This window comes from Archocentrus centrarchus, chromosome 16 (assembly GCF_007364275.1).
Source record: "Archocentrus centrarchus isolate MPI-CPG fArcCen1 chromosome 16, fArcCen1, whole genome shotgun sequence".
Classification (NCBI taxonomy): Eukaryota; Metazoa; Chordata; class Actinopteri; order Cichliformes; family Cichlidae; genus Archocentrus; species Archocentrus centrarchus.
This window is the reverse complement of record NC_044361.1, coordinates 23,172,672-23,191,469: the sequence shown is the minus strand read 5'-3', so window position 1 is coordinate 23,191,469 and position 18,798 is coordinate 23,172,672. Positions and strand designations below refer to the sequence as shown.

Sequence of the window (18,798 nt, the reverse complement as noted above, 5' to 3'; positions counted from 1 at the left end):
CACTCAGATCAAGGAGGATGAGGAGAGAGAGTAATCCAGAATCAGCTGCCATGAGAAGGTCATTTGTGATTTTCAACAAAACTGTTTCTGTGCTATGGTGGGGGCGAACACCAGACTGGAATTGTTCATAAAGACTGTTTTGAGTTAGATGGGTGTGAAGTTGAATAGCAACAGTTTTTTCAAGTATCTTGGAAATGTAGTGTAGGTTAGAGATGGGGCGAAGATTATTGTAGTTGTTTGGATCAGAAACTGGCTTTTTTGGGGTGACAGCTGCAGTTTTGAAGAGACTGGGTACAATTCCAGTGGTAAGCGAATAATGAATGATGGCAGATATGAAGGGGAGGAGAGAGAGGAGACAGGATTTAACCAGAGCTGTAGGAAGAGGATCAAGAAGACATGGAAGGCTTGAATTTCCAGATGAGGTCAGTGAATTCAGAGGGAGGTGGTATTTGAAAAGCAGAGAGCAGCTGACAAAGGTGAGGAAGTTCGGATGAGGGGAGGGGAGGAGAAACAGGACATAGGTGTTGGTGGATTTTGTTGACTGGTGGAACAGCATGCAGATATCACATTGCACCACGTGCATTAATATAAGAAAGAAATTTTTGAAATATGGACAGCCATTACAGTCTTCATTTGTGCAACAGTTCTATGGCATTAAAACCTGTGTGGACAATTGTAGTCTTTGTCCCAATGACTATATTTACATTCACTAGCCACTTCATTAGGTACACCTTGCCAGTACTGGTTTGGGCCCCCTTTTGCCTTCAGAACTGCCATAATTCTTCATGGCACAGATTCAGCAAGGTGCTGGAAACATTTCTCAGAGATTTTCCTCCATATTGACATGACAGCATCACTTTGTTGCTACAGATTTGTCAGCTGTGCATCCATGATGTGAATCCCCTGTTCCACCACACCCCAAAGGTGCTCTATTGGGCTGAGATCTGGTGACTGTGAAGGCCATTTGAGTGCAGTGTCATGAACATGCACTGTCATATTCAGAAAATCTATTTAAGATGATTTGAGCTTTGTGGCATGGCGCAGCATCCTGCTGTAAACAACCATCAAAAGATGGGTACACTGTGTACATAAAGGGATGGACATGGCCAGCAACAATACTCAGGTAGACTGTGGCATTTAAATCATGCTCAGTGGCCCAAAGTGTGCCAAGAAAATATCCCCCCACACCATGACACCACTAGCAGCAACCTGAACCGTTGATATAGAGCAGGATGGATCCATGCTTTCATGTCATTTACACCAAATTCTGATTCTACCATCTGAATGTTACAGCAGAAATTGAGACTCATCAGTCCAGGCAACATTGTTCCAGTCATCTGTTGTCTAATTATAGTGAGCCCATGGTGTGGTCCTCTGCTGTAGCCCATCTGCTTCAGGGTTCAAGTGTGCTATCCATTCAGAGATGCCCTTCTGCATTCCTTGGTTGTAATCAGTGGTTCTTTGAGTTACTGTTGCCTTCCTATTAGCTCAAAGCAGTCTGGCCAGTCTCTTCTGACCTCTGACATCAACAAGGCATTTTCACCCAGAGAGCTGCCACTCACTGGATATATCCTCTCTTTCAGACCATTCTCTCTAAACCCTAGAGATGGTTGTGTCGGAAAATCCCAGTAGATCAGCAGTTTCTGAAATACTCAAACAAGCTCATCTGACACAAACAGCCATGCCATGTTCAGTCACTTTAATCACCTTCAGGGTTCTAGTCAGAAAAATTTCACAGGTCGGTCTGCGACCAGTGTGTGTGTGTGTGTGTGTGTGTGTGTGTGTGTGTATGTTTGTTGTCCCCTCTCTGTAACAAACATACAACAAGGGGGGGGTACTGACCAGACATGAACAACCGCTAATGCTAATGGCCGCGATCCCTTCTGGTAGCTAACTGCTGAAATTCTCAGCCCAGCATGACAGCACCACAGCAAGGTGCAACGCTGGGCAGTCAACCGCTGGCTAGAACCCTGACCTTTCTTCATATAAGAACTGGTCCATTTACCATATTTTGTTACCAGGCAGTTTAACAGGTGTACCTAATAAAGTATATATTTTACATCTGCTGCATCAGAATGTTCAGCCTTTTCAAGGAACAAATTTATGTACATTTTGGAAATAACACTCTTTGTTTCCTGAGGGAGGAGATGATGTCATGGCTTGTGTGCATGACGACAACGGACGCGTGAGGATACATCACTTCTACAACGTTGGCCAGTGGGCCAAGGAGATCAAGAGAAATCCGGCTCGGGATGAAGAGGGCATATTTGAGAACAACCGCGTCACCTGCCGTTTCAAGCGACCATTGTACGTCCCCAGGGAGGAAACGCTCGTGGACTTACACCTCTCATGGTACTACCTGTTTGCATGGGGACCTGCCATTCAAGGTGAGTGATCAGTCTTTAGCATCAAATCACACTGCGTTTGTTTTTTGTCCTTTGTGACATCTCCTTCATCTAACCCCACCAACAGGTTCCATAACGAGGCACGACATCGACAGTCCTCCCGTCAGCGAGCACATGATCAGTATCTATAAGTACGTGGATGTCTTCATGCCCTCCACAGCTTATCAGACTTTCAATTCTCCCCTCTGCTTACTGCTCATAGTAGCTCTCACCTTCTACCTGCTGATGGGGACGCCATGATGAAGCACAGCAGGGCAGAGTGGGAAACAAGAAGGTAGAGAAGATGAAGCAGCAATAAAAAAAGATTACATTTTTATCTGATGCCACATACAGGTGCGCCCTTTGCACAGACTATGTTAGATATATTGAACATGACAGACTATATATTCATTACTCATACATGGGATCTGAACTCTTAAACTTGCACTGTAGAGACATGTACTCAACAAAGAGGTCTGATTAAAGAGTAGTACTAGTTTAAAATAGGCCAGTTATTTTCAGTGTTAATGATAGCTTCCAGTTATTAAAAAAATATATATATGAGGACTCCATTCCAATAAATACATCTCACAAGACTTTGAAATCCTGCATGCACTGGAAAATCTGGGAATGATTTCAGACACCCACTGTGCGCTGGTGACTAATGTTGAACTTGGCTAAAACACAAAGGGTTTCTGAGGATGAAAGAAAATAAAACAGCTCTCACAAACACTTCCTGTCCCCTCACCCTGCTATGTTTCTGTACATCTCAGCCTTTGCAAGAATAGAAGAAAAATATTGTTGACTGGTATGATGAATATGGAGTCCAGGGTTTCAGAAACAACCATGCGCATCTACCATGTGAAAGATTTTCATAAACTTTTTTTTATATTCTTGTCTGATCGCACCATCTCACTTCCTCAAGCGCAGTAACTGTTTTGCTTATCAGTACTGCGATACTGTGACTGACAACGAAAGACTTGTGAAAGAATTACTCCTATTTCCTGTGCAAGCAATAACACAGTGAAGAGAAGCAAACATTTTGCTCTGATGTGGACTAATTTTTCTTTTCCCCCAGGTTGCTATTGTAGCATTTGATGTGTATTAAAAATGGCTGACTATGTTAAGATGTCTCCCACTGAAACATCTCTCATGGCTGTGCTTATTGCTGAGAAACCTTTAAAGAGATTACTAACAACACAGAATACACAAAATAGATGCTGTAGTGAAGGCTCACATCGTGTTATCACTCTGAAAGCATAAAGCCAAAGGGCATGACTTTAATAGAATGTCACATAATTAGATTTTGGGCAGAGGACACAGACGTCAGAGACATGTAGTATTATGTACAGTCCGTTATACAATGTGCAAATTACTCATACAGTCACACTCATGACAGGTTCAGCAGGGAATGAAATATATAAGAAAGCAAAAATATAAAGAAAACACACATATCAAACATGCACTGCAACAAACAGATGAAATAGTCATAATGAAATCTGTTAGAGCAGCAACACTCATTGAAAAAATAATACATGGGGGAAAATATGGGATGTGTGGGAATTTTGTTAAATAAGTACATAAATATGAAAATACAAAAGCATTTATATAGAGCACATTCATCCATTCACACAGTGCTTTGTCTGCCTTATATACATGCATGTCTACTGTGGTAGGAGGCTAGAGAAGGGAGAACATGCAACCTCCACACAGAAAGGGCCCACAAGTTGCTTGCAATGAGGTGACCGTGTTAACCACTGCACCACCATAAAAGGTTTCAGGCAGTAGCTGCAAGTGTCTGGGGAGGAAGGGGCTTACTCCAAGTAAGCTGCAGAGTTGTAAGTTAGTGTGATGCAACTTTAACTGGAAATCAACTCAACTTAGATGCTCAAAAATCTTAAAAAATAGTGTGTCACTATGTTTAATAATTTCATGTCTTTCAAATATGTCTTATGAAGTGTATTGCTGCTTGAATCAAATACATTATAACAATAACAGCCTCTAACCGTAAATAAGACAACAACAACAACAAAAAAAATGCACCAGAAGAGTCATAAGAAAAGCGCTCTAAATGCAACAATGAAAAATACAGGAAGGAATACGGGGCATCACATGCACTTCATTGCCCATGATACCCTTGGGCATTTGCTTTTGCTACGTCATTGTTTTCCTCCCTCACGCGGTGGGTCTGTTGGTTGGACTGCCGGAGCTACAGTGGGAACATGGCAGACGAGGAGGACTCGGCGCCGGAGCCCGCCGCTGTCTCTCCCCCGGAGAGTCCTCACGCTGAGCGGCCTCACTTTGTTTCTTTCTCGGAGAGCGTTCAGCCGGCCGTCGGGATGGTGAGCCAACTGCTAAGCCAGCCGTCCTCCCTGAAGTTTGACAAAAACATTAAGCAGGCCTTCTACAACACCGGGGCGATGATATTTGTAGCTATCTGCTGCGGGGCAGCTGTCCTGGTCTATTTCATCCTGGAGGCCTTCCTTCGTCCACTGCTCTGGGCTGTGCTCTGCGGCACCTTCCTCCACCCTTTCAAATACTCCCTGGCTCGTCTCGGCCGCTCGTGGCTCAGCGGCCTGCAGGACAGCGGGACACCCATCGTGGTGGGGACGCTGCTGGTACCGGTGTGGTGTCTCAACTACGGAGTGGAGGCGATGGGCAGGCTCGTGCTGGAGAAGCTCACGGTACTCCTGGTGATCGGGGCCGGGGCGCCGCTAGTTTACTTCCTCTACCTTTTCTGGAGTGTCATCGGTATGCAGGTGGTCCTCGGGCACGTGTGTGGGATCGTCGGGGCCGCGCTGGACTATTTCCACATTGTGTGGGTGAGTGACAGGGTGACAAAAGGCCCTCTGTCTATCAGAGTGGGTGCTGTGGGGTCAGCTCTGTGTAATACCGGGTCATCCTAAACAGACCCAGAGTGGAGCTGGGCCACCTGGTTTGTATGAGTTTCACAAAATTAACAGCATTATTTTCCTAAACATTTCCCCAACAATTGGGTGCAATGCTCAACATGTTTCAAATGTGATCTGTCAGGCTACTGATTAGTTGATAAACAGAAAATTAAAAGTTACAGTTGTGTGGGTCTTACTGTAGTAAATGTATTTTGGTCTTTGACTGTTGGCTCAGCCAAAAAGAGCAATTTACAGGATTATTGGAAATAATACAGGTGATTATACCAAGTGATTCAGTGAGAAAATAAGCTGCAGAGGGAGGGAAATAATTGTGAATCCCTCATCCCTACTTGATCAAATTTTCTGTGTCTGATTAAAATGAACTCAGAAATTAATGTGACTGGTACAAATTTATACATATTATTATCATATTGTCATAAATTTCCATCAGCAATAGGCAAAAGTTGATAAAGAATAACTGTGGATTAAAATCGAGTCACTGCTGCAGTCTGTCTCTCTAATAAAGGTTTATTCAGTTAACGTGAATAGAAAGCATGTTTCTTGGAATCTGTGCGTAAACCTTTATGTAAGTTGATCTCATTTCCTGCAGTTCCAGTGTCTGATCAGTCAGTACCTTATTCCCAAACAGCTCCAGGGCCCAGAACCCCTCCTCGCTTTGGCTGCATCCAAATTGCATTAAATGTTCTTCTTTCTCTGAATGCAGAGTTCAACTGACACAGGGCTTGTGTTTATAAATAGGAAGGAGGATGCTATATTAAATTACATCAAAGCATGTCTTTGTGTCAAGTGATCTTTAGAAACTGGGAGCCTCCTATGTTTTTACTACTAAACAGGAGCAGAGTTTGCTGCCTGTTGGTTAATGAAAGTCTGAAAAGTTCAGAAATTGATCACTTCACATCCAGTAGGTTGCTTTTTCAAACCTCTTGGTGGGGCTGGGTCTTTGTTTTTGTGCAGAGTTTGTTTATTCTCCCTGCTCATGCATGGGTTTCCTCCAGGTCCTGCGTTTTCCTTCCACAGTCCAAAGACATGGATGTTAGGTGAATTGGTGGCTCTGAACTGGCTGCAGGTGTGAATGTGAGATTGTGGTCTGTCTCTCTTTGTTGGCTCTGCAATGGGTTGACTACCTGTCCAGGGTACACCCCGCCCCTCGTCCACTGATCCCGAATTGGATGAGCATGTTTAGAAAGTAAATGGATTGATGTTTTTTTGTGTTCAGATGTTGGAAGCGGATGTGCTTTTGATATCTAGATCCCACCTTAGTCCTGACATTACAAGTGTATAATTTGTTTGTATGGCAAATATTTGCAAGATTACATATCGAATAATTAAAAAACGTCCGACTGTGGGATTTGTTTTAATGCATGATTAAGACCGAATTTTTAAAATGAGGCTTTAATTCCAAAGCTTAAAGATTATGAAACAATGAAACAGAATACAAGTCTCAGCGTGTTCCATTATCTGTCAGGAGACCCAAAACCATCCCCTCTGTTTCATTACTGTGCCTCTCTGTTTTGCTTTGTTTCTTCGCAGGTGGGCACCGTTGTGTTTGGCTACTTGCTGGCAGTTTGTTTGAAGTGGAGTCCCCAAACTGAGCGGTATCTGAGGAATCTGGCTCTTCCTGTCTGGGCTGTCCTCCTCTTCTACCTTGGTGAGTGGAGAGAATCTCCTCAGTCAGGCGACATCTTCCTCTTTGAGCTGCAGGAGAGGTCTTCTAAATGTGGTCACTGGAGTCTGCTGTTCAAATTAATAGACAAACTATTCATTTGTTGCAGGCCTCTAGGGTGAGCGTGTGAAGTAGTTTAGTTAAAATAAGTTTCTGCCTTTACAAGTCGAGTAGTCCTTCAAACAGAGTACATGCAGAGTTGCATTGTAACACGAGGGTGTTGACAGTATCTTTTTTAGCACTCTTAACACATGCTGAGCTTCAGGCGCGAAGTGTTAAAAGTGAGCGAGAGCTGGTTAAGAAGTTCTGCTTTAGATGGAGGGTTGTGGGCACATTTGAGAAAATGTTTTCTTCTTTGAATTTTTTTGAAAGTGCTTCAACATTGACAACCAATATTATAATGTCATATTTATTTATGAATATCGTTCAGCTGATCCAGCAAGATAAGGTACAACATTCCTGTTGAACCAGTATTGTCTGCAACAAAGCGTGCAGTTTAACTACGGCAGGTTTCTCTCTATCTAGGGAAGATGCACACTTGTAACTCATCCTCCCACTTATCCAATTCCTAAATCTGTTTTTAGTGTCTTTGACTGGCTCGTGGAAAGTGCCCATATTTGTGGTTGTGGTTGCACTCCTCATCGTGGGCTCCCAAGAGAAACCACCTGTCCCTGGCACAGGTGAAGATATATTAACACTCAATACACTCATACTGACATTTACCACAATGAGATGCCTTTACTCACCATTAACTGGGTAATAAATATGGTCAAATGAGCATAGGTATATGTTCTGCTTAGAATAAGTTGCATCTAGCTTCAGATTTCTTAGCCCAGCTTTACATGAAATATAAGTGACTTGAGGTGACTGGTTGGGCTAAGCTCATCAGACCAGCTTTGATTTTTCTTTTCGTGTACCTTCCCTCTGCTTGCCTTTGTGTGTTATTATATTCAGTCTCTTTTTATCTCCCCAGGTGAGCTTTCAGGACAGGTGTTGTCATTTGCTGCTAACACTATTTACATGGCAATCTCCTGTAGCAACCTTCAGCCCAAAACTGAACCCAGTGGAAGCTCCTCCACAGGTAAGATAGCTTTATTGTATTCAGTGTATTACAGAAGGTCATACAGGTGCAACATATGTCTTGGCTTTAAGGTTTACAAAGGGAGGGAACTGGCAGAGTGAATGAAGGTTTCATGGTTGTTTGATTAGGGAATCCAGCCTCAAAACATACTGTTTGATAAGTGTTAATAGCATTGGTAACTGGTCTAAAAAAAAGTCAAGTATGAAGACCCAAGATATTGTGGAAAGAAACACAATTTCAGTTTTACATTCATCATGTTTTCAACCACAGCGGTTGGAACTTAACTACTTTGTTCTTTCTTTCTCTTCCTCTTGTGTGCTTCCTGTGTTGGCGCTCCCTCATTGTCTCCCAAGATGGCGTGCACCCTGTGGGTCCCCTGCCTGCCACCCCTGGCTTCCCTGGGAGCTCTCGTCCATTCCCGTCTGGCCTCTTCCAGAAAGAGAAGAGTGCCCACAGAGCCAGTGATATCTATTTTATTCTGCTGGTCTGGGCCATTGTCTTGGTGCAGATCTGGCTCAACCTGTGGCTACTGCAACTGCTGCCTATTCCTGTGGCTGGTAACACACACAGACATGCAAACATGCACCTGCACACCCACTTTCACTTAGTTCTTGTCAGTCGAACTGTACTCATGTGCATGCTGGCTTGCTGATTTAGTGTGGGTGCTGAAGAAGCTCGTGGTCCGGTTTGGTCTGAAGAGCTTTGCAGAGAGGACGCTTACCGCGTGGTGGACGGTGCTAGAGAAGTTTGGACGTGAGCGTGAAGAGGCATTGCTCCCTGGACCAATCAAAGGCCTGGCTCAGTTCCTCCTGCGTATTGACACTAAGGTAAAGCAGGGGCTGTTGGTGGAGCTGATGACCTTGTTTTCTCTATCTTTGACTTTGCACATCCCCATCCCCACTCTTTTACTGTTCACAATGTGTATTAGTCACTGTCCATAGTAAAAGCTGTTTGACTAGTAGATTCTGAAGGTTGGAACAGCTGGGTATCTGCTTGATAACAAATTAAGTATCAAAATTGTTCAGAAAAACTGAAATTCTCAAAATTATCAGTTATTATAGAGGGACATTGCATATGTTAATATCCTTTTAACGGTCTAAATGTATCAAGTTTAAAGGTTTTTCTGCCAGGTCTTAAATGTATTATAATAGTTAGACTGCACAAATCAATGTATTCATGTTAAATTATCACATGTGATGCAAAGGGTGTCACTCAAGAAAAAAGGGGCGATCATCAAACTTTGCAGTCCCCTTCAGATCTAACAGAGCATTTTAGCTGTTTTTGTTTTCAGGTCCGCTGCCTTTTGCTTTTGACCCAGTTGCAACACTCTCATCAGTGTTGTTTACAGCAACAGCTGGACGCTATTTTTAGCAAAAAGCTCTAATAAACCAAGTGTGCGCTAAACTGCCCAGCACCAAATTACAGACAGACAAAATTAGCACTTAGCTGATGAACGCAGAGAATCTGTTCATAAAAACAAAAGCAAAAAGGAGAGTGAATATGTAGATATGTTGCTCCAGATCTGCTGGATGTGTACATTTGCAGATGTTTTGGTTACCATCAAAATTTAGAGACAAAATATGCCAGTGTTGTTTTGACCAAGGTCTCATGACATTATTTTTAAAAAAGCAATGTGGAGCCTAATTTGAGGTCCATCTCAGAGTGAGTGACAGGTTTAGTGCTACATGTTTTATATTTCTCAGGTTTTACATATAATGATGTCATTGCTGTAAGCTTCTACACTTTTCCTCTTTGCCCTCACACTTTTTGGGATGTATTTGTGTTGTGTCTTTGCAATCACACTGATTTGTATCCCACTGTATTGCCAGTCCACACTCACCATAGTTAATATATCCTTCCTGCCACTTCCTGAGGGGTGTACTACGAAGCAGGTTCCACATAGTTTGACTTTTTTTTGCATTAGGCTTAAATATCAAAAAAACTCCCTTTTAAATTCCCTCTCAAAATAAAAGTATAATGCTTTTATTTCATAGCAAGGTTATACAAAAACAGCATAGTTTCCCTGATGATGGCCTGAGTGTGGAAAAAGGTTTTTATATTGCCTTGCCGTGAAAATAAAAGGAGTATCCTGGTGTTTTTTGAAATTTAAGCCTGTGTGTATCCCTTCCAAAGAGCACCTCAAATAAAATGGGCAAAATGGGCCGATCCAGTGTTGCCTACTTCACTCGGGTGCAAGAAAAACCGCTATACTGGCACTGCCAGAATTGCTATACTCAAGAGAGAGCAATTCTGCAGAATTTTTTTTCTTATGAGTTCATAAGGTAATTTGTTTTAGCAGTTTTAGTTATTAATTTATTCTAGGTGCTGCCATTTACTCAGTGTGGTGTGACAGCTGAACTTTTAGAGCTCTGAAATTTTAAATTTGGACACATGATACTCAGGAAGTGCATTCAAGCCTCACACTGTAATGAAATATATTTTGTCATTGACCAAATCAAAGTGAAATGAATTTTCTGAATGGAATAACCTCTGTAATAAATTCCAGTAGACTGCATTGAATAGTGCTTCTAAATTCCTGCAACAGTGCATCATGCACAGTTGTGGTCAGACGTTTACATACATATATAGTCATGAGCATGAATGCTGTGGTAATTTTGGAATGTTAATGATTTCTTCGAACATTTTTTTTTCCTCAGGATGGGATGATTGTATAACATCTTTAATGACTTTAATAAACAAGGATTGGGTGCACGAGTTTGAATTTATTTTGGGCTTTCTCTCTTTCTTTTTTTTTTCTTTTTTTTTACCTGCAGCCAGATTAAAAAAAAAAAAGAAGAAGAGCCACCTTCATAACATTGAAAACTCCGCCTTCAGTGTCAAGATAACACATGAATCCCACTTTGTAGTACACCACTCTGACCCCTCACAGCCTGGACCCACACAGAGCTTGTATTCTTGTTGCACGGGTACATGTGATGACTGCTGCACAGGTCTTTCCAATAATAATCTTCCCAATGTCTCTTTGTCTCCTCCCCAAGCTCTGGCATTGGCTTAACAAGCAGGTAATGTTTTGGAGGAGCAGAGTGTTGAGAGAGAGAGACTGACAGACAGTGTGTTTGTGTGTGAGAGACATTGAGAAAATGAGGGCAAATTATTCAACAACCTGTATCTGTGTGTATGCGTGTGTGTGATGGCGTAGCTTGGACTGGCATTTTACCCATCCACTGTTGTAACCTCTTTCATCCTGTCCAAACATCTGTCCCCTTGCTGCTTTCCTGCTTTTATTTTGACAGGGAGCTACAGCTGGGGGGGCTGGACTCAATGATCCTTAAGCCCCGACTGTATCTTCTCTGCTATGGAGTTTGGTGTGTGTGTGTGTGTGTGTGTGTGTGTGTGTGTGTGTGTGTGTGTGTGTGTGTGAGTTGCCTCAACAAGGAGCAAAGTGAAATGAGAAGGAAGGAATGTTTTAGTTTTTAGGTGTGAATAAGGGACTGGGCAAAACAATGGAAACACCGTTATTAAACATGAGGTACTAAGCATAGTGAACACATGGGGCTGCCTTTTAACTTCACTTAACTGGAGCTGGCTATTACCATAGACTGTATATAAAAGATGGACATTGCCACTGTGACATCACACATTGGTTTCTGAAGACTCGAGATAAGCATTTCTGTGGCTGCATATCCTGGTAAGGATCCACCATATTGTTTAAACGACAAAGTAATGAAGTGTAAAGAAGTTCACCCACGTAGAGGATGATCGACGGCTCATCGGCAAACATCTAATGTTTTGTAATTAGCCAGTGAGTAGTTATTTATACTCAAAGGTGTTCAGTCATTTCTGATGATGTAGCTTCTAATGTTATCACAGTGCATATGCGCTGCATTAGAAATGTAGTGTTTAGGAACAACATGAGACCGCAAAATCTATTTGCGGTCTCATGTTGCCTGTTGTGGTCGTGATTTAAACCTCTTAACTTCTTGCTGCTTATTCATACCTAACTTCTTTAATTTCCCAAATTACTTCGTTCAGTATTAAAACCCTTTTTGTAGTGCAGTGTCATTTGCTGCTGTTCTTTAAGAGAAATGTAAGGTAGATTAAAATTCCGTCACCTAAAATCTGACACATTACTTATTGCAGCGGCACCTGGACTGACTGCCACGTCATCTCACCAACCATATAATACACCATTAGGCTTTAGGACAAATAGAGGTGTCTGCTAACAGCTTAATTTTAATGCTGTTTTGACATTAACACGTGGACACAAGGACATACAAATGGGAACTTGTGCTGGAGATGCACTTGTGGCGCATTGAGAAACCTGAGTTGAGAACAGAGTGTACACTTTGAAAGAGATGCCATGTCTGTTTGCCATCACAGCAACAAACAAAAAAGTCACGAGTGTATTAGCACACATTTGGAATGTCACACTTGCATGCTTTAATGCTTCAGTGCAAGGATGTGTGCATGCACTTTATGATATCCTGGTTGCTCATTCATTTGGGAAACCACCTTAATGTCCTCTGCGAGAAATTTTAAATCCAAGATGACTTTTTCCATGTGGTAAAGACACAGGTTTCTCCATGTGCATGTTTTTACCTCCTTGAAAATTGTGCTAATGTTTTTATTCTGCCACCTTCCTGTTATCCCCCTCCCACCTCTCCTTTCTTCTATTTCGACCTGTCTTTGTCCTCCCCCTTTCTTTGGTGCACCCAGATGGTTGTGTGGCTGGAGCGATCGCTGGATAAAATCATCAGTATCTTCATCATCTTCCTCTTAGTCACGGGGACCCTTCTCATGGCTCTTCTGCTCACTGCTATGGTAGGTTTTTACTTTAGCATGACTTCACATCATTCATATTGATGACGAATAGCAAAATAAACACCAATCTTTGTAGGTTCATCATGAGAGTGTTCACATCATCGAGGTAACCAGTAACCTCATCAACGAAACCGTATCCAACCATCCAGAATGGGCCAAGTAGGACAGTCCACTCTATTCATCTGCATCTTTTAGAGTTTGCTGAAAACTTGAGTGTCTCCTTTTTCTCTTTCACTGTCTCTATGTCTCTGTCTCTGTTTCCTGCATTGTCCTCTGATAGTTGGCTTCCGGAAGCTCGCGTGGTGCAGAAGGCTCTGAATTCAGCTGCTACTAATGTCTACCAGCATGGGAGAGAATGGATAACACAGAAGGTCAGAACAGTAGTTTTTCAGTGATTAAAAACAGCACAGCCAGACAGCGAGGAATGTAACAAATCTCCGTTTCCTTTGTGTGTGCAGCTTCATAAGATTTTAGGAGATAAGGTGAATCAAACTGCAGTGATCGAGAAGCAGGTTTTAGAGCTTTGGGACCGACTGTACCACTCCTGGTTTGTGAAGGTAGTATCAGAAGTTTAGTTTACTTTCTCCCAAAGTCTTCTTTTCAGTGTTGTTTAGTTTTCCATCAATTACTATGCTCACATTTTTCAGAATGTAACCTACTCTGGGCGGCATCGGCATAAGATGATGACTCAAAGACAGACCAGCTGGCTGGGGGACATTCTGGACTGGAAGGACATTGCCTCCTTTCTGCAGGAAAATATTGAGACGCTGCTGTCTGTAAGTATGGGCATACTTAACATCATCTCCCTTCTGAGATGATTGGCATGCACTTTGTTTTCTTAGATCGTGAAATCTTGATATTTCTGATAAAAGGTATTGAAAGCATCGCACCATCACTGCCCCTAAAAGTAGTTTTCCTGTGGATATTTACTGTTACCTTGTCATTTTGTAGATCCTGGAGTCTTTGTGGGTGGTAATGAGCAGGAACGTCGGCCTCCTCATCTCCACCACGACTACTCTCCTCACCGTCTTGTTCCACAGCGGCACGGCACTCCTCAACTTTGCACTGAGTCTGGTATGAAACACTGATCACAGCCAGGTCATTTACTTTATTAAAGATAACTGTTTAGCACATTTGTTGATCATTATTATTCTTTTGTAATGCACAAAAGGAAGCAGAAATGGGTCAGCTTATGTCTTAGCTGCAAGTGTTTATTAAAAACTATGTTTTCTCATCTCTGGGCTTACCCAGTTAGCTGCAGTGTGTATTCAAACTCCATCATATTAAGCACAAACTCACTCTGTTGGATGCACCACAGACAATTTGGCATTCACTATCTTGCCCAATTTCATTTTGACACGGAGGAGCCTGGGATCGAATCACCAATCTTCCTATTAGTAGATGACCCGCTCTTCCTCTTGAGCCACAGCCACCAGCAGTAGCGTAGCTTAACAAGGAAGTTTGTTCTCCAATAAACGTTTATTTCTGACACAATGTAGCAAAATAATCAGTTTAAATTGACAGCATGGAACAGCCATGGATGTTTTCAGAGCTCAAGATTACCTCAAAGGTAGAGGAAACTGAAGCTAGGAAACACTTTATTCAAATTCATTATTCAAAATAGTGGGTTGACATTATAGCCAAACACGCAGCTTGGAAGAGTGTCAACTTCTCAGTGACTGAGGTGGGGCTTGAACATGGCATGTGCATCCCAAACCCACACTATGGGACTTTGCTTACAGATAAAGTAAGGTTTTTATAATTAACTTTTTACAGATGGTTTTATATTTAAGATCAAAATTGTAAGTAAGTTTAAGAAGCAAGGCTCCAGGATTTGCCCCTGCCTTTTACACACTCCAGTTTATGATGGTCTTTTAATGCAGTTTCTGTGAATCTGTTTAAGAGAAGAACAAACTGGACATTATCTTAGTTTAAATTACATAAATTAGCACTGTGTTTATCCTCGAGCCTAAGTTAGTGATGGAAATTACAGAAATACTTCTGCAGACTGATATTCATTTCATTTACACCAGATCTCGAATGCAACACAATAATATTTGGATTTTTTCATTACAAACAGTATTAATCTGTGTACATTTTAGCACTGATGCTCTGTCTCATTTTAATAAATTAGACCTGGCATTTCCAAAAATGGTCTTATGATAAAATAGTCTTAGATTTGGCACTGCTGCCATGCCTCTAACGTTTGTTCCTTCCTGTAGGTGATTTTCCTGACTACTCTCTTCTACCTGCTGAGCTCCAGTGGGGAATACTACAAACCGGTTAAATGGGTCATCAGCCTGACTCCTCTCTCTCAGCCGGGACCCTCCAGTAATATTATCGGCCAGTCTGTTGAAGAGGCCATCAGGTAGTCACGTGCGCAAAAGCAGCACAATCTAAATTTGTACCTCGGCGAGATTATTTTTTGACCATGTTTGTGTTTGTTTTGAAGAGGAGTGTTTGACGCCTCTCTGAAAATGGCCGGCTTCTACGGCCTCTACACTTGGCTCACTCACACCATCTTTGGCATCAACATCGTCTTCATTCCTTCTGGTGAGTCAGCGTGTCCGCAGCAGATTGTCCTGTCGTTTTGCTCGCACCTGTCAAGCCACACTCAGTGTTTTGTCACTCTGAATCCCTCTTTCCTGGCATGAAGCTCTGGCTGCCATCCTGGGTGCCGTGCCATTCCTGGGGACCTATTGGGCAGCTGTGCCGGCCGTGTGTGACCTGTGGTTGGCGCAGGGTGAAAGTGTCAAAGCCCTGCTCCTGCTCATCTGCCACCTGCTCCCGACATATTTTGTGGATACAGCCATCTACTCTGATATATCAGGGTATTTGTGTGTGACCAGCGTATTTGAACTTCCCTTTATAGCACTTGCACATCTGACAAACAAATCACACCAAACCGCCTGTGACTGTTAACATAATGCATACAAGCCTGCTCGCTGCCCTAAATTGGGTTTGAAAGAAAAGCTGCACAGTTGTATGTGTCTATAAATATTTGCCTCAGTGCTTCATAAACTGCTGTGGCCAGATAATGCTGTTAATAGCAGCCCTGCTATCTTAGCCATTAAGGCTAACATTTCTGCAACATTTAAACATAAACTCCTGGTCACACGTGCAAATTTACATAAACTCATCATGGGCATGTACAAGTTTGATTTTATGGTCAAAGTCTACATAGAGGCTCAAATATATACATACACCCTCACTAATATTTGGGTAATGAGAAAGAACAGTTCAAAGAAGTCATGTAGAACTGACTACAACCGTATATGTAGCTGTGGTTAAGGGGATAGCTAGCTAGCTTTGGCACTTACTAACATGCTTTTTAGTTTTCAAAGTTCAAGTCTGAATCACTTTCATAGCATCATGCAGTCACTGATCCAGTAGCTGCCTGCCAAAACATATTTAATCTGAGACATTTTTTGTGCCTTTCTGTTGTATTTAAACCACTTCTTTTCTCTTTGTCTCAGAGGTGGACACCCATATCTCACGGGCCTGGCGGTAGCAGGTGGAGCATACTATCTGGGTCTGGAGGGGGCCATTATTGGGCCTATCCTCCTCTGCATCCTGGTAGTGGCAGCCAACATCTACAGTGCTATGCTGATGAGCCCCAGCTCTGCGGTACCCACACCAGTGCAGCCAAACTGGCCCCTCCACCCCATGAGGTAAGACGCATAAAGAGCAGCTCATTAAGTCTTCGAAGAAGAAAAAAAAAGTGCAAACCAACCAATCAGTTGTCGTCTTGTCTGTGATTCTCAGGGCTTTTACAGATGCCACTCCCTCTGTCCTGAAGACCAGTGAGTGAGCACATCAGGGAATGTCATCTAGCTTCCTATTGGCTCATTCTTCAGGCGACGCTCTCCCCTCCCTGAAGCTCCTCCCTGTGTGGCTTGACTCCATAAGGTCTCCCCGACCAAAAAGAGATGGCGGCATAGCGGCTGGTCACCCGTGATCTGCTTAGCAGAGTGGTTTCTCGGAGCAGTATGGCACCAGCTCCTTTCATTTAACGGCGCACAAAAACTCCTGAAAACATGTGTCCTAATCCCAAACTTGGACCACTGACATCATATTGGGTTTATGATTGTGTATGGTGGAGCTATCGATGCTAATCCCATCATTGCTCAGAACTCAGTGCCTAAATTTATTTTATAATATTGACAAATGTCTGAAAATTACTGTCTTTTGTGGTGAACTGTAAGATGATGTATCTTACCTATAAATCCCCTGATTTCCAGCATGCACTCCCTGGCTGTATCTGTGGTACAGTGCGTGGTTGTGCGGTATTTGTACTCCCTACCTCTCTCCTAACGGAGGCTCAAGTAGAGTTTGTATTGAAGACAGGTTTTCTAAAAAAAATTAACTGAAAATTTCTTGCCATAAGTTGTTGTTATGTCTGTCAAGATTGCATTATTAAATGGGGACCGATTATGCTTATTACCAGCTCCATATTCCATATAAAAAAATATATTTATCAGTATTTATTTAATACTGACACTGGCCGCTTTGTGCGCTAACAGTGATGTCACAACAGCTCCGTACCATTTATACCGGCGCTGAGGGCGCAAATACCCACTGCAGGATTCTCCTTAATGACTGTTGCAGCATCTCACGCTGTAATATCTGTGAATCTCTGAGCTTTTGGACTGATATTTGCCGGGCTTCCACACGGAATCCAGTGCGTGTAAGCCCCGCCTCCAAATGCCCATATAAGGAAATCTGTGTCAAGCTTGGAGTAATGATTAACAGGAGCAGGTAAAACTGTTGCCTTATACAGATTAGTTTTAGATACATTTACCTCATTTTTTGAAGCACATTTAATATAAGCGCTGTAATTGTATAGTAGTATTAACACTATATTATACATAAATGAGCGATAATAAGGAAAAGCATAATAGGTCCCCCCCCCCCCTTTTTTCTGTCTCATTCACGTTTCAGTGATAGTAGCTGTGACATTAGAGCTTGACTTTAACAAAGGCGTTCACTCCTGCTTTCCTGAACCAGGCTTTATATTATTACTGTTTGATTTTTTTCTGTGTGGTTCAATTATAAATAAATGCAGTTTCTTTTGTATGCAGGTTTAGACTGATGACTACTTTCAGTGGATCAAATTAGACATTTAGCATTTAGAGGATGGGTTTTTACATTTTATTTTTTTTAATTTATTTAAAGCTTACGATTGTATTTTTACACACGTGAAACCGAGCTTTTAATTCCTAGCAGGCTCTACTGATCTCTCAGCTGTTCACTCAGAGAACTTTGTTTTTTGACTGAGTAATTTTGTGAAGCACTTTCAAGTTTTGTTTTTGTTTTTTTTTTAGGACTGTGCCCAATATCCTGGTCACAACATTTCATTGACAGTTTAGACCTCACACACCTCAAATCTTATTTTCACCTCTTTTGCTCTTGCAAGTCATATGCCACACTGTAACTAGAGCACTTTTCTGAGAGGAAAGTATAAAGCAGTTTAGGTCATTTGAAGCTTAAACAAACAAGCAGATGACTTATGTAACACACTGATCATACATGGCTACCATGTTAGCCATCTATGATGCATTATGGGTTGCAACTCAATACTGCAGTTTTCCTTTAGTACTGTTGCTGTTTTTAATACTGGATATGCACTGATACAATAAACACGATATAAACTGCAGTGACTTTGTTGCATGACTCAGTTGTATTATCCTTCTTGACTGAACTGACACCACAGTGAATTTTCAAGTTTATTATTTATGTCTCTTCTGATTAATGCATTAAATGCTTCCTGGAAATGAATAGTGCTCATGAGGAAGTTTCTGTTGAGCCAGCTTTTTAAATTCCTGAATAACACAGTGTTGGAAAATCTATATAATAACCTAAGAAAGCAAAAAGTCCTTATTCAGTGAAGCACACCTGCCTGTGAATTATTAATGATTTCTAAAGTATAATGTTAATGTGGAATGTGTTAATCATTTTAAAAGCTTAGTATAGTGT

General features: G+C 42.0%; 2 protein-coding genes across 4 annotated transcripts in view; both read left to right on the top strand.

Annotated features, from left to right (window-relative positions):
- The window catches only part of frrs1l (ferric-chelate reductase 1-like), a 6,354-nt gene extending 2,847 nt beyond the window's left edge, over window positions 1-3,507 (top strand). For both annotated transcript variants that reach the window (XM_030749997.1, XM_030749996.1), the window contains exons 4-5: window positions 2,141-2,387; window positions 2,473-3,507. In XM_030749997.1, the coding sequence (XP_030605857.1) occupies window positions 2,141-2,387; window positions 2,473-2,645 (420 nt within the window). In that variant the 3' untranslated portion in view covers window positions 2,646-3,507. The remainder of the gene's footprint in view (window positions 1-2,140; window positions 2,388-2,472) is intronic.
- Window positions 3,508-4,551: 1,044 nt separating this feature from the next.
- tmem245 (transmembrane protein 245) lies at window positions 4,552-18,550 on the top strand. 2 transcript variants are annotated; one of them, XM_030749551.1, is made up of 18 exons: window positions 4,592-5,206; window positions 6,827-6,944; window positions 7,544-7,639; window positions 7,933-8,040; window positions 8,394-8,597; window positions 8,698-8,867; window positions 11,040-11,063; window positions 12,718-12,822; window positions 12,899-12,981; window positions 13,103-13,193; window positions 13,281-13,379; window positions 13,470-13,598; window positions 13,774-13,896; window positions 15,045-15,190; window positions 15,275-15,375; window positions 15,479-15,653; window positions 16,299-16,493; window positions 16,588-18,550. In XM_030749551.1, the coding sequence occupies exons 1-18, from the start codon at window positions 4,607-4,609 to the stop codon at window positions 16,631-16,633; spliced, it is 2,613 nt and encodes an 870-aa protein (XP_030605411.1). In that variant the 5' UTR covers window positions 4,592-4,606; the 3' UTR covers window positions 16,634-18,550. The 2 variants fall into 2 exon arrangements, with proteins under 2 accessions (XP_030605410.1, XP_030605411.1); XM_030749550.1 differs by lacking the exon at window positions 11,040-11,063 and having other exon boundaries at window positions 4,552-5,206; window positions 16,588-18,549.
- The last annotated feature ends 248 nt before the right edge of the window (window positions 18,551-18,798 follow it).